At 48.1% G+C, this 13,380-nt stretch overlaps 1 protein-coding gene across 16 annotated transcripts in view; it reads right to left on the reverse strand.

Annotated features, from left to right (window-relative positions):
* The window catches only part of WDR27 (WD repeat domain 27), a 167,243-nt gene that overhangs the window by 136,489 nt on the left and 17,374 nt on the right, over positions 1–13,380 (reverse strand). For 15 of the 16 annotated variants that reach the window (XR_012496837.1, XR_012496839.1, XM_074333868.1 and 12 more), the window contains 6 exons: positions 12,017–12,137; positions 10,952–11,072; positions 9,473–9,576; positions 8,383–8,450; positions 8,024–8,145; positions 7,547–7,626 (listed from right to left, as the gene is read on the reverse strand). Coding sequence is in view for 14 of the 16 variants with exons in the window: in XM_074333868.1 (XP_074189969.1) it covers positions 7,547–7,626; positions 8,024–8,145; positions 8,383–8,450; positions 9,473–9,576; positions 10,952–11,072; positions 12,017–12,137 (616 nt within the window). In the remaining 2 variants the exon portion in view is untranslated. The remainder of the gene's footprint in view (positions 1–7,546; positions 7,627–8,023; positions 8,146–8,382; positions 8,451–9,472; positions 9,577–10,951; positions 11,073–12,016; positions 12,138–13,380) is intronic. The other variant, XM_074333861.1, reaches the window with a different exon arrangement.

Genomic DNA, 13,380 nt, shown 5'->3' on the forward strand with positions numbered 1-13,380 from the left:
ACTAACACTGGGGCTACTTTATCTGTTAACACCATCAGGCTAAGCTGCCCTCTCCCTTGGAGTAAAGCTTCTGTACAAATGGTAGGGACATCTAATCAATTAACGTCTGTTTAAATCAGAACATTTAAATCAGAAATGTTAAGAGGCAACACATATTTTTACTACTCAAATCTGCTCCAAGTCACCTGATAGTGTGAGACTTTCTAAACAATGATGCTCATATATCCTCCCAGAAGGGGGAAATGTATTTAGGACTAAATGAATCAGATTGGGAAAATAACGATTTTAAAAGAAAGTACATGAGAGGAAACTAGTCTTGAGACTGACTGAATGTTTGTTACAGGATGTTCCAATACAACTTTAGACTTTTTCCAGTACAGATACTGGCAAGATTAAGTCAGCCATTCCTATTAAAATAACTACTGATAATACTTTGCCTCTACCTAATATTTGCCAATATCCTTTAAGGCCTGATATACTAGTTGGAATTAGCTCATTGTACAAGATTACCTTTAAAGGGGGGCTTATAATTCCATGTATGAGCACCCATAATTCTCCCATCCTTCCAGTAAAGAAACCCAATGGGAAAGGATGGAGATTTGCACCGGATCTCAGAGCTATAAAGACATCCTGTGGTTCCAAATCAACATACCTTATTATCAGCTATTCCTGTAAAAAACAAAAGACAAGACAGGAAATACCGCTTTGCTTTTCCACCTGGGAAGATGAGTTTACTGGACAGTAATGCCCCACAGGTTCACAGAATCCCACCTATTTATCTCAGATACTAAAAGCTGATTTGAATAATGTTGAATTTCCCAGAAATTCTACTCTAATCCAACATGTGGATGATTTACTCTTATGCTCTAGGATATATTAGATTCCTAAGAGGACACAACCTACCTATTACAATAGCTAGTCATAAAGGACACAGGGACTCAAAGGACAAACTTTGATTCTGTTTACACCCAGTAAACTACCTTGATTATCTCATATCTAAAGATAGGCTACTAATTAGCCTAGACTTACAGAAATAATGTCCTTCCCTCTTCAAAGAACAAAAGCAGAAACTACTTAGAGGATTCCTGCGTCTGACCAGATACTGCCACAATTAGGTTCCAAATTTTTCATTACGGCTCAGTCTCTATATCTTCCTAAAACCAGGTCAATCTGATCCAGCTCTATGGAGCCCTGAAGGGGAAGAAGCTGAAGCAGCTCTAGACAACCAAACTCAGGAGTTAAAGGGCTCTCTCCCTGCGTGACAGCCGTCTGCTACAGTCACGTTATGCAAACAGAAGAGACAGGTACTCCTTTGTCTATGTCACTCATTCTGTTAAATCCTTGCTATACTCAGTACTTGTGTCAGCCGACTGGCTTCTCATAAAGCACTCACTCCTGCTTTCTGCTCCTAATGCTACTTGAAGTCCATGTAACAGTCTGGCCCAGCAACTTCATTACCCTCTACAGGAAGAAGACGTCCACAGCTGGGTTTTGCTTACTGACCACCTTCTTGTTCTTAGAAGTGGTTTACAGGGAACCCTTATGATAATGCTGACTCTATTCTGAAAGATGAACAGGGGCATTACCAAGCTGGATATGCAGTAACTTCCATGGTGAACATAAGTTGAAGGTTCTTATTTACCTGAATAAGTTCTTCCCAACAAAGTGAATTAACTGATCTAACAGGAGCTTATCAATGAGCCAACGATCAAATAGCCGATATGTACACTGACAGTTACTATACCTCTGGTGTAGCTCACAACTTTGAAATGTTATGGAAGCAGCAGGCTTCTTAACTTCCTCAGGGCAGCCCATAAGAATGGAAAGCAGGTTGCAGAATTTAAATTAGATGTCATACAGTAATCGAAACTGGCAATTATCAAAATTCCAGGACGTTCTAAGGCCAGCACCATGGAAGCAAAGAAAATCATTTAGCTGATACTGCAGTTAGCCCAGCAGCAGTAAACGGCCAAATTATCCAGACTTGAGAATGTTTCTCCTCCCTATTAAATCAATAAGACTCTCTTACAGTTCCGATGGGCAGCTGCGGAAGAAGAAAATATGGCAACAAAAGGGGGAACCTTGGACCCAAACAGATACAGCTTGGACCCAACCAGAAACCAGTCTTACCTACAGAGGCTCAATTATCTATACTTCAACACGTACATGAGCTAATGCATTGGGAGTTTGAAAGATGATTTCATGAAGTAAAGAATATTACTGGAAACCTCCTACTATAGTTCATAGAGTATATAGCAGATGCTCTATCTGTCCAAAATATAACCCTGAAAACTCACTCCATGCTTCCCAACGACATTGCTAATTTTCTTTAGGTCCATTTGAGGTGTGATAATTGGATTTTATCCAAATGCCACCATCTCAAGGATACAAATATGTGTTAGTCATGATTTGTACGTTGTCTCACTGGGTTGAGAGCAACAGCCTTAACGGTAAGTAAGTTCTTTATAATAATAATAATCCTCAATTGGGGAATTCCCTGTGAGTCACACAGGAACCGAGGGACTCATGTCACTGAGCCAGTGACACAATCTACGTGTAATACTTGCCTTGTATTACAGCATTTTCCTATGCTTATCACCCCAGTCCTCTGGATTGGAAGAAGGTACAAATGGTAAATTAAAACTCAACTAGGGAAATTTGCAGAAGCTTTTAATCTCCCTTGGCTGGAAGCTCTCCTTATAGTGCTTCTCAACCTGAGATACACTCCTTTGGTTACCACAGCCTTCCGCCTCATTAGTCATTGTTCACCCTATGCAAAGGGGCATAGGAACCAACCTTACTAATAGGAGACAATCTACTTATTATCAAGGACTTACCAATTATCTTAAAGAAATTAATAAGTCAGTCACTGGTTCACTTCGGTGTGCTCCTGGGAGACGAAGACTTCAAAGACCACAACTCACAACCAGGAGATTTGTCGATTGGACAAGACATCAGTTAAAGACTCCAACCTTGTCAGAAGGGACCTATCAGTGGATACCAAAGACTCCTCAAGGACGAGAAGCCGCTGACATCAGGGATAGACAGCTATCCCAGGACACTGAGAAGGCCTGTATATGTACATAATTGATATTGAACTTAAAAGAACCATTTGTTTTATTGTCTTTATCGGTCTGCTAATAATATTAGTAATAGTGACAATCATACCTGTTCTTTAGGCTTTTCTCAAACCGTGTACTTATATAGCCCAACTGTTAATAATTGCTGGAGGTATATAAGATAACTCCTATATTATCAATAATAATATTTACGACTTTAAAATTTAAAAGGAATGTTATTATAGAAGGAAGAAAAGGGATGTGTGTGTATTTTTGAGGGAACTTAAAAGAAAGTAGTTTGTCCTAGTAAGTTGATTATTTCTGAATGAGGAAAACAACACAAACTGAGAAGCACGAGTGAAGTTGTAGAGGGTTAGTAGGAAAGAAATATTGAGAAAGAAACTTTATGTATAAATGCTAGAGCCCAATTATGTTTACCTCCTAACTCCACACAGACTACTAACTATATTAATTCAGATAGAAGCTGAAATGGATGTAGGTATGTGTATGTGTGGATATATAATGACCCTCTAGAATGGCTGCAGAGACACAGGAAATTTACTTCTGAAACTCTCACTGTCCTGGCTTCTGGAAACTTTTAGACGGTAACTGTAATTTACACCATTGTATGCCTTGGCCCCCATTAAATCTTAAAGTTACAGTTCTCAATTGCACACCTACCAGGACTCAGATTAATAAGTGCTTCCAATGGGAACTAGACGGGCCCAATTCAAACACCACCACCACCACCAGTAAATGGGAACCCATCTCAAAGTCAGATTGTGAAAACTGAACAGGTGTACAAGGTCGGACAATTAAGTTTGCGAACTCATCCTAGAAGAAGTGCTATGTACCTCATTGCTGACTATCTCTATGGTCACCTTTGAAGCACTCCCCTTGGGAAGCTATGCACCAACGCCAGTGCCTAGTCCACCCTTCAAAGCAATTTGGGAACTCTTTTTCTGGAACGGCCCTCAGAGCTGTCATCGTATTACCCTTGATGTCCTGAATGTCATCAAAATGTCTTCCTTTCAATATTTTCTTTATTTTCAGATAAAGAAAGAAGTCATTGGGGCCAGATCAGGTGAGTAGGGAGGGTGTTCCAATACAGCTATTTGTTTACCGGCTAAAAACTCCCTCACAGACAGTGCCGTGTGAGCTGGTACATTGTCGTGATGATGCAAGAGCCATGAATTGTTGGCAAAAAGTTCAGGTCGTCTAATTTTTTCATGCAGCCTTTTCAGCACTTCCAAATAGTCAACTTGGTTACCTGTTTGTCCAGTTGGTACAAATTCATAATGAATAATCCTTCTGATATCAAAACAGGTTAGCAACATTACCGCAACAAGTTCATGAACTTAATTGTCCAACCTTGTATGGTGTGCCCTCAAACTATAAGTAAATGTTATATTGGATGCAAAATACAGAAAAGTGAGACAGACAGCAAAACTTGGATCATGATAGCTTACAGGTTAGAAATGATTCAGTGTGTGTTTTACTTAGTAAGGACGCGTAAGACCTGACTGCCTCCCATTTACCTGCCTTTCCTTTTGAAAAAAAAAAATTTCACTTTGACTGCCATCCAAGTTTATGGTCTTGCCCCACCCCCAATGGCCCACCATTTCAGCAGGACAAAGGGTGACACTAAGACTTTCTAGGAATGAGCCTTCCTAGCCCAATGGGACCATATTATCCAGCCAAAAGGTTGGTCATCAATGCATCCTTCGGATTGATTTATGACCAAAAGTGGGAAGTGGGAACAAAACAGGGGCCACATACTAAACCTGACGAGCTCAGGGGAGGCCAGCATGGCCGGCCCTACAAACTCAGAGACGGAAATTAACCACACAGGGTGGTCTGAGCATGAAAATTCCAATCTACAAGCAGGTCATGGCCAGTAGTCACATCCTTGACCTGTAGCTTCCTCGACAAAGGTCAGCCTTTACCTTATGTGAGACTGTCTGTTGTCTTTTTTGCATCCAAGATAACAAACCCTTAGAATGTCAGAGTCATCCCTTTTTCTGGACGCCCCAGGGCACAACCCCCCCACACACACCAAAGCAGGAAACAACAGAATCCCTCGTTGTTGTTCTTGTCCCCTGAAGACCATCTCTATGTGCTGTAAAATGGTATTAGCTGTCCTGTACCCACCAATGTGAAAGAAGTACCTGCCTCTCCAATTTACTTTTATCCCAGGCATTTCTCCCGCTTCGCTTTCTCCCACCCCATTAATCTACCACCAATTGACTTCATGGAACCCTCCTCTTTTGATTCTACGTATAAAATAAGCTGCAAACCACCATTTTGCAGAGCCTTTTCTCAATCCATTGAGATTTTGCTTCCCAGCAAATGTCGTCAGTTTGGCTCAAATAAACTCTAATAAGCGTTCTCTTAGGCTGGATTTTTTTTTGTCCACACCGTCTAAATACTGGAGGAGACCATATTATACACCTAGTAAAGACTTCCAATCCTTCATTAACACAAGGAGACACAGAAACTGAAAACTCTGTGAGGAGCTGCTCTTAAAACGTGGAGCCTGACTTCCGTGTCCCATGCACTCTGCTGAGCTCAGCATTCGGACTGACCTGCCCACAGAAAACAAGGGAATGCTGCATAACACAGACTCTTTAATCTCCTGCAAAGGAGCAGAGCAATGACAGCAAGGGAGAGAAGACTGACGTGAAGAGCAGACGGGGCTCCCTCCCCTCCCCGTCCCCATCCCGGCTCCCTCCCCTGCTGCCCCCTCCTGTCAGCCCAGCTCTCCAGAGGTTTGTCTTCCTAGAACCCAGCAGGTCTCCCTGTTATGGCCTCTGCTAAGTCCTGGGAGGGAGGCCCCACAGAGCTGCCATCACTGTGACGACAAATCTCTGTGCACAGGCAATCTGCACACTGTCCCCCAATAGGGTCAGCTCTGCGGTGAGGACAGTCTCTCCACTCTGCTTCACAGCCTACCCTCAGCTCTAGAACAATACCCAGCTCCTAGAAACAGCACTGCGAGATTTGCTTAGTAAACATGTATGATGTGCATGACACATTTCACATGTGCTGTGACATGACATGCACATGTGAAATATGATGACATGATGTTTCATGGATGTGTCATGCTGTGGTGTGGCCTGGCATGATGTCGTGATGTCATATATGTGACATGTGACGTGACATGTGGTGTTACGTCATATGACGACATGTGACATGGTGTGATATGTGATGTGACATGCTGTGATGTGGTGTGATGTATCATACATGTGACGTGATGTGACATGCCATGGTGTGACGTGATGAGAGAGGCTGAGGGGCAGGGGAAAGGAAAGGGAGACCGAGACCGAGTGCCCTCACCGTTCTTTAATTAGGTCAACAGGGGATCAGCGAGACCGGGACTCAGGGTTGGTCGCTGAAGAGAATAAAAGAAGTCATGATCAAGGATTCTTTGAAATAATGGAATACAAGAGAAACTAATTTTAAAGTATTTCTTTGTTAAAAGCAACATGTGAATTTGTTTAGATGCTGCTTAGAAGAAAACAACAAGAAAACACTTTGGAGAAGACTGATTTCGTGTGGACCAGCTAACGCAAGACACCAAAGCACTACTGTTGGTTTGACACAGTGGCATTGTGGTTAAGGAGAAAACGTCCGTCTGTTCAGCAGTGCACCCAGATGTGTGGGGTAAAGTAACATTGTGTTTGCGACTTGCTTTAAATTCTTCAGCAGAGAAAGAAGAAAAGCTGTTCTCATGACAGTCACTGCATGTCCACCACGTGCTACCGCTGTGCTGGCCACTGGAGAAACAGCCACCAGTGTTTTTAAATGTTACTGAATTCCTAGGTGTAATGCAGGGTCTCAGCTCCCGACAGCAGAATGCAGAATACGGTGAAGCCAAAAAGGAACAACAACGGAGCCATGGATAAGGGGTTCGTACCACTATATTCTCGCTGGCAGCTGGTCAAGACACAAGAAGCAAACATCCGCCAGCACCCCAACGAGGGGTCTTCCTGCACCACAGTCTTGCTGGCAGCGCGTGAGGCACAGGAAGGAGGAGCCACACGATCCGCACCATCCGCAATCTGCGCTCTCTGCACTGGCCAGCGCAGCCACGGCCGTTATATACCAAACAATAGTGGCTCACGGCCAACTAATGGCCACGTGACAGCTGATGGCCAACTGGTGACAGCTGATGGCCATCTGATCACAGCTGATGGCCATCTAATAACCAAGCCAGCACCTTTCTACGTGAGGCCGAGAGCCTGGAAAGTGCTCTCCTGGCCCTTTCCCAACACTAGGAATGTCACCCAATTCAGGAAAAGAACCGTGCAGCACATCCCATACCACAGAAACCCGTGAGAGGCGGAGCAACCGAGGGACAGTGGGAGGCGGGCGGTGCTGACGCTGCCAGTGACAGCGTGGACGCAGCACACGACGTCGCTCACCACGCGGTAACGAGCACACAGACAGCTTCTCAGTCTCTGCATTTCAGGGGATGTCATACTGACCAGGCTGTCTGCGACGCGCCGGCTGGGCACTGCTTTCAACAACTCCGAAATGCAGTGGAGAGGTGGGTAACACACAGGAGCTAAAACACAGACAGGAAATTGGACTGTAGCAGCAAACTCACAGGACAGGTGGTTCCAACAAAGCATACGTTTTAAGGACAGTTCATGCCGATATGCAGGTGAGGACAACCATCAAACTCATCCTTATCCTCCCAAGGAATAAGTTTGTCTTTTTAATGAAAGTGCTGCTTTTTAATCTACATTCCATATGTAGAAATAAAGTGGTGTCTCACACTGAAATCAACGGTGAGCCGCTGAGTTTTAAACAAGATGGATGCAACAGCGTGGGTAGTAATTCCTATCAAGCAAAGCTGGTAGAGTTGAGAGTTTACTAAATTTCACTTTTATTTCTCAAGATAAAAAGAAATCTAATTCTACCAGCTGACGAATGGGCACGTGACCCAGGGGGAGGCTCACCTGGGCAGCACTGAGAGCCGCGTCCCCAGGGTGGGGCGCTGCTGACACCTCAGCAGAGCAGTGGGGTCAACCTTCAGCCCGGCGATCTCGTTCCCAAACATGGAGGTGAGCACACAAAAGGCCTGCAGGACGGGAGTGATGGGCTGACCACACCGCTGGACACACTGACAACCCTTCCCTAAGCACTCACACACGCCCTTTGACCCACACCTACGGGGGGTCACAGTGACAGCTGCACTGGGCTGGCAGGAGTGGCCACACAGCACTGCGGTTCCAGAGGACAGAAGCCCCTACCCCCCACGTCCCTCCCCACGTCCCCACGCCTCCCTCTCCCCCCAGTACAGATGCTCACGACCAACCTTCCCGTCACTGGTTTTGCTCATCATGGCACACGATCCAGCGACCTGAATGCTGAGGTTCCTGAAATCTTAACATGCGACGTAGAGAATAAACAGCCATGTTTAGGGGCAAGAAAGGGGGCTAAATCTGCATTTATTCACCAGGCTCCTGACTCCCCCCTGCTGCTCACAGGCCCATCCATCACTGATGCCACTCAGCACAGACATGTGACTGCACAGACCTGATCTAAGTGACATTTCACTTGAATCTTACAGGACAAGCAGAAACGGCCCACTGAGGCAGGAGGAGAGACAAGCAGGGCTCAGACAGACGCTGAGGCCAGCAGACATCTGGAGAGTTCAAAGGAAAGTCATGCTAAAAATTCCAACTCCATCGCCAAAGCAACTGGCCTCTCTCTGGAGATCTTGAAGGAGAAGTAGGAACCGCACTTAAAAGTGATGCTGGCGGCTGAACCCAGAGGGTAGGGGGAGGAAGACGGGGGCAGGAGCAGAAGAGGAGGGTCCCTTCCCGGGGAGGAGGGTCCCTTCCCGGGGAAGAGGGGCACTGAAGCCACTGGCAGTGGGGCTGACTGAGAGGGAGGGAAGGCCTGTGACACTCTGACAACAGGGCCAGGGTTGGAAAGGAGAGCGCGTCGGCCAGCTCAGTTCACACGGGGTACGTCCGACATGCTGTGAGCTTGTCCAGGCACAGTGCCCAGTCTTCAGGGGACACTGACAACTGACTGAGGGGCCCCTGTCAGGAGCCTCGGGACAGACTGTGGCACATGGAGGGGCAGGGGCGTCCAGGGAGCCCTGACACACTGGGAGATGGGCCAGGCGACAGTGGGGTGGGCACCAGCCCCAGCAGCCGGGTGAGCTGGGACGACCACCGAGAGCGCGGAGCAGAACCAGATGCCAGCCCCGGACTCAGCCACACAGAGGTGACCCGGGACCTGAGCACGGCAGGCTGTCACCAGTGACGAACAGATCTGGTCCTCAGATGCGAATGACAGGCTTTCTGCCTGAAAACTGTCAGTCCCCCATGGCAGTTGAAGAAAAATGTTGAACTTACATGAAATGTATACAAAGGTTACTTGAACTCCGACCTTACCTTTGTAATGTAAGACAGCTTCCAACTCAAAGTTTGCCAAGTTAAATATGAGTAAACCAGCTGAGCTTCCAATCCACAAGCAGCTGGTCTTCTCAGAAGAAAGACTGTTTCAAAAGAAAGGGGAAAACTCTGCAGTGTTCATTTGTGATTGTCACTGCCACAGGATGTCACTGATCGTCACACTGGCTCTTGAGCGAGTGGAGCTCAGCATCACAGACCCATGGATAATGCACAAGGGCTCTCAGGTGGCTGCTCCCTGTCACCCAGAATCGTCCATTAGTCACAACCAGGCTGGCCCCCTGCTGTTTGTGCTTTCCCAGCACCCACTCTCTAGTGAAGACAAAAGGCCACCACCTGGTCCCAACCAACACTGATCCATGATGTTTTATTTTTTCTGAGGTCACAAAAGTGGTTGGTGCCACGTCCTCCGCAAACACAGCACAGATGGGTGTCCCTGTGAGCAGGGCTCGGGGCCACCACGACCGTGGCACCGAAAGGTGCTGCCAGGCAGCGTCTGCCATGGGCAGTGCCCCAAACAGTAGCGCTGACAGGAAGACACACACAGGCCCATGGTCACCTCTCCTTTTTGTTTTCCAATTTGCAAACAAGGTAAGTCTCGCAACTGAGTAGTAAGCGTCACTCCAGTTATGCCAGACGGGGACTCAGGACGGCTGTGGCAATGCGCCCACGTCCCCCTGGGCTGCAGGACAGCCATCCACACAGCAGCCCCGTCCCCGGGCCTGCAGCAGCCCCGCTCAGCTCCACAGCACAGGCCGGCCAGGCCTGGGCAGGAATCAGGTGCCACAGGGCCTGTGTGCACCCTTCCTGTGCCCTCACTGCTCTAGGAGACGCGGGGAACCCATGCCTCACGCCCCCCACCGGCTCCAGGACCAGCCATGTGACTATCCCACCCCAGAGTCCGCCGTGGGGACCAGGTGGAGACTCAGCCACACCAGGCCATCATGCAGGACTCCTCAGCGTCCCCTCCCCAACACTTGCCAGAGTCTTTCGTCATCTCTAGAACCTTCCACACTCTGTGTGGGACAGAGGTGAATACAATCATAATGCGTCCTTTTAATCACAGTTAAACCGTGGGTTCCTTACATTGCTAAATACCTGTCACATTTCTATCCAACACAGATAAAGAGAATTCACGTGGGGTCACAAGCAAGTGTATAACATACAGCAGCGATGAGGGAAGGTTTGGAATGACTTACGGTTACGTTTCCCTCTCGCCCCGTTCCAGAAGTCAGGACCTGCCTCCACTTTGGGAGCAAAATGAAAATAATCTCATCTTTTATTAAACAGATTTTAAAAGAGCTGACTGAGTTTACCAACGTCAAGACTTAGAATATGAAACCCTCAGAACACCTACACTTGTTATTTCTCAAACAGACTAAAAAAATCGGTTTCATTTCCATCCTTCTAGAACAACGCAAGGTTTCCTCACATGGTGTCGGCCACGTTCATGATACTCACAGTCCACACTCAGAAGCGAGGCCGAGTGAGAGGTCGCAGTGTGCCAGGCCCAGGACAGGCAGCGTCACCTCAACATCGTCCCCTTTTGCCAGTTCACGTGCAGACGGAAGCCGACTCTCTTCTAGGAACAGAATTATTGATCACCTGAGATGTGAAGTTAGAAGTAATCGAAGAAGTGAAAGGCAGCCAGGTGACACCCTGGGAGACTATAGGAAACACGTGCTACGGGAAACTCAGATCGTGAGTCAAGGACATGTAAGTCACACATTATAAAGAACACGCCAGAAATAAAAGCAGACGCATTGCGAGGCTGGCAGGCAGGCAGCCACAAAGAGGGCAGAGGCAACGGTCAGGTCAGCTTCATTCAGCATTCCTCAGGTGGGTTTGGGGGCTACTTCATAATAAGTGGGGGTTCACCCAAGAACAACGAAAGACACGACTTAGAGCACTGGGGAAATGGATATATTGGATGAAGGTAATTTCTGACCTACATTAAAAAGAAATGGCCTAAAGCCATCTGTGAAAACAGAGAAAGAAACACAAAGTAAACCAAAAGGACAACGACGATAAACTTGAAGGACAGCAGAGCAGACACATTTGCTGAGACAGGAGAATAATGGGCCGCATACGCGTACGAGAGCGTCATTAGCTGGATTAAAGGTAAACAGCCTGTTTCCTGGCAGTGCCAGCTCTGCCTGTGATAGATGGCACGTCCCAGAGCACATGCTGAGTGAGCATGCACAGCAGGGACAGGTGACAAGCAGTAGAATGGGGAGGGATGGTCAAGGTGGGGGCGTGAGGCGCAGCGAGTGCAGGGTCTGCTGGGTGGGGACGGCCCTTGGAAGGGGTTGGCCCTGGACCCGCCCCACGCGACGCCCAGCAGCAGCCCCACCCTCACCCCTCACAAGTCCCGCCTGGGGCCAGCAGAGGTCGAGGGTCCCCACCCTGGGCTTCACAGGACGCACATGTCCCCTCCCTCCTGTCGTCCCCACACCACATGGCACCCGGACAGGCTGCTGAGGGAGCGCTGTGGGCTGAGCAGGTGGGAGGTCTGCGTGGGCTCACCTGGCAGGCTGCCGGGGTTGGACTCGAGCCTCCTGGTGGAGAAACTCTCTCTCTTTTTCCTGAGGTCAACACGTGTCACACACCGATAATGATGTCTGTCAACCAAACTGAAGATCCAGAGCTGGGAAGCAAATGTACAGACGTTAACTCTCCCAAAACAGCCCAGACGACAAGGCGATAAAAGGCAAATGAGGAAAACGAGCTGGGAGCCGACAGGAGCAGGAGACCAGTCCTGCGCGGCCTCACAGACCCCTGGACCTTCTCTGCCCCCCATTCCCTCACACCCCAAAACCTCGGAGCGCGCCCTCTGTTGGCATCAGGCTCAGAGCACCAACTTTGGGTGCAGACGACCATGTTTTACGGTCCCTACAGTACACTACATGGGGGGTGGGGGCTGTGCTCTTATCTCCACCCAGGGATACACCTCACATGTCACGGGGTGATGACACTAGCCGTCAGCACTGTCAAAAGAAAAAAAATTATCTTTGTTTACCAAAATGTATCTGTGAAATGCTGATTTATAATGAGAAATATATACTTGGTTCCTGGCACAGAGCTCCTAAAACCCTTGGGATGTGCTGTGACAAGGCTACAAAGGTATCTTCTGTTATTCTAACGAGGTGCTTTTCGAAAGCCCTTTGGTCCCATATGATGAGGACCACAGCCTACCTTGCAATTAGGGGGTTTGAACTTTCCTCCCACCGGACCTCCTGGGAGGGGAGAGGGTTTGGAAAGGGAGCTAACGGTGAATGACAGTGAATGAGCCTCCGTGAAACCCCAGGGCATGGGGTCCGAGAGCTTCCAGGGTGGCAGACACAGCCACGTGCCGGGAGGGTGACACCCACCTCCAGGGACAGAGGTGCCTGCTCTCAGGACCCCTGACCACACCCTGTGCACGTCTGCACCTGGCCGTAGGGCCCATCCTTCAGCACGCCGTTTATGATATGATACACTGCTAACGTAAGTGTCTCCCTGAGTCCTGGGAGCTGCTCTAGCAAAGTCATCGAGCCCAAGGAGGCGCCGTGGGGACCTCCGATCTGCACGTAGGGCAGAAGCTGTGAGCAACCTGGGCACCCACAACGTGCAACTGGCGTCTGGAGTGGGGGCGGTCTCATGGGCCTGAGCCCCAACCTGCGGGATCTGACGCTCTCTCCAGGATTGAGTTAAATAGTGGGACACACAGCTGGCGTCACAGAAAATTACTTCCTGTGGGAACCCCCCTGACATTTGGTGCCCAGAGTGTCAGAAGTGAAGTGAGGAGACTCACAGGAGGGAGGAACTTGGTTGTTCTGATGCAATGTCTTTCCCGATTATATCAATAGCAGCTTTTATAAAAGAACAGCATCCATACTTTGTGAGTAAAC

Source organism: Rhinolophus sinicus, linkage group LG05, assembly GCF_036562045.2.
Source record: "Rhinolophus sinicus isolate RSC01 linkage group LG05, ASM3656204v1, whole genome shotgun sequence".
In the NCBI taxonomy this organism is placed as follows: domain Eukaryota; kingdom Metazoa; phylum Chordata; class Mammalia; order Chiroptera; family Rhinolophidae; genus Rhinolophus; species Rhinolophus sinicus.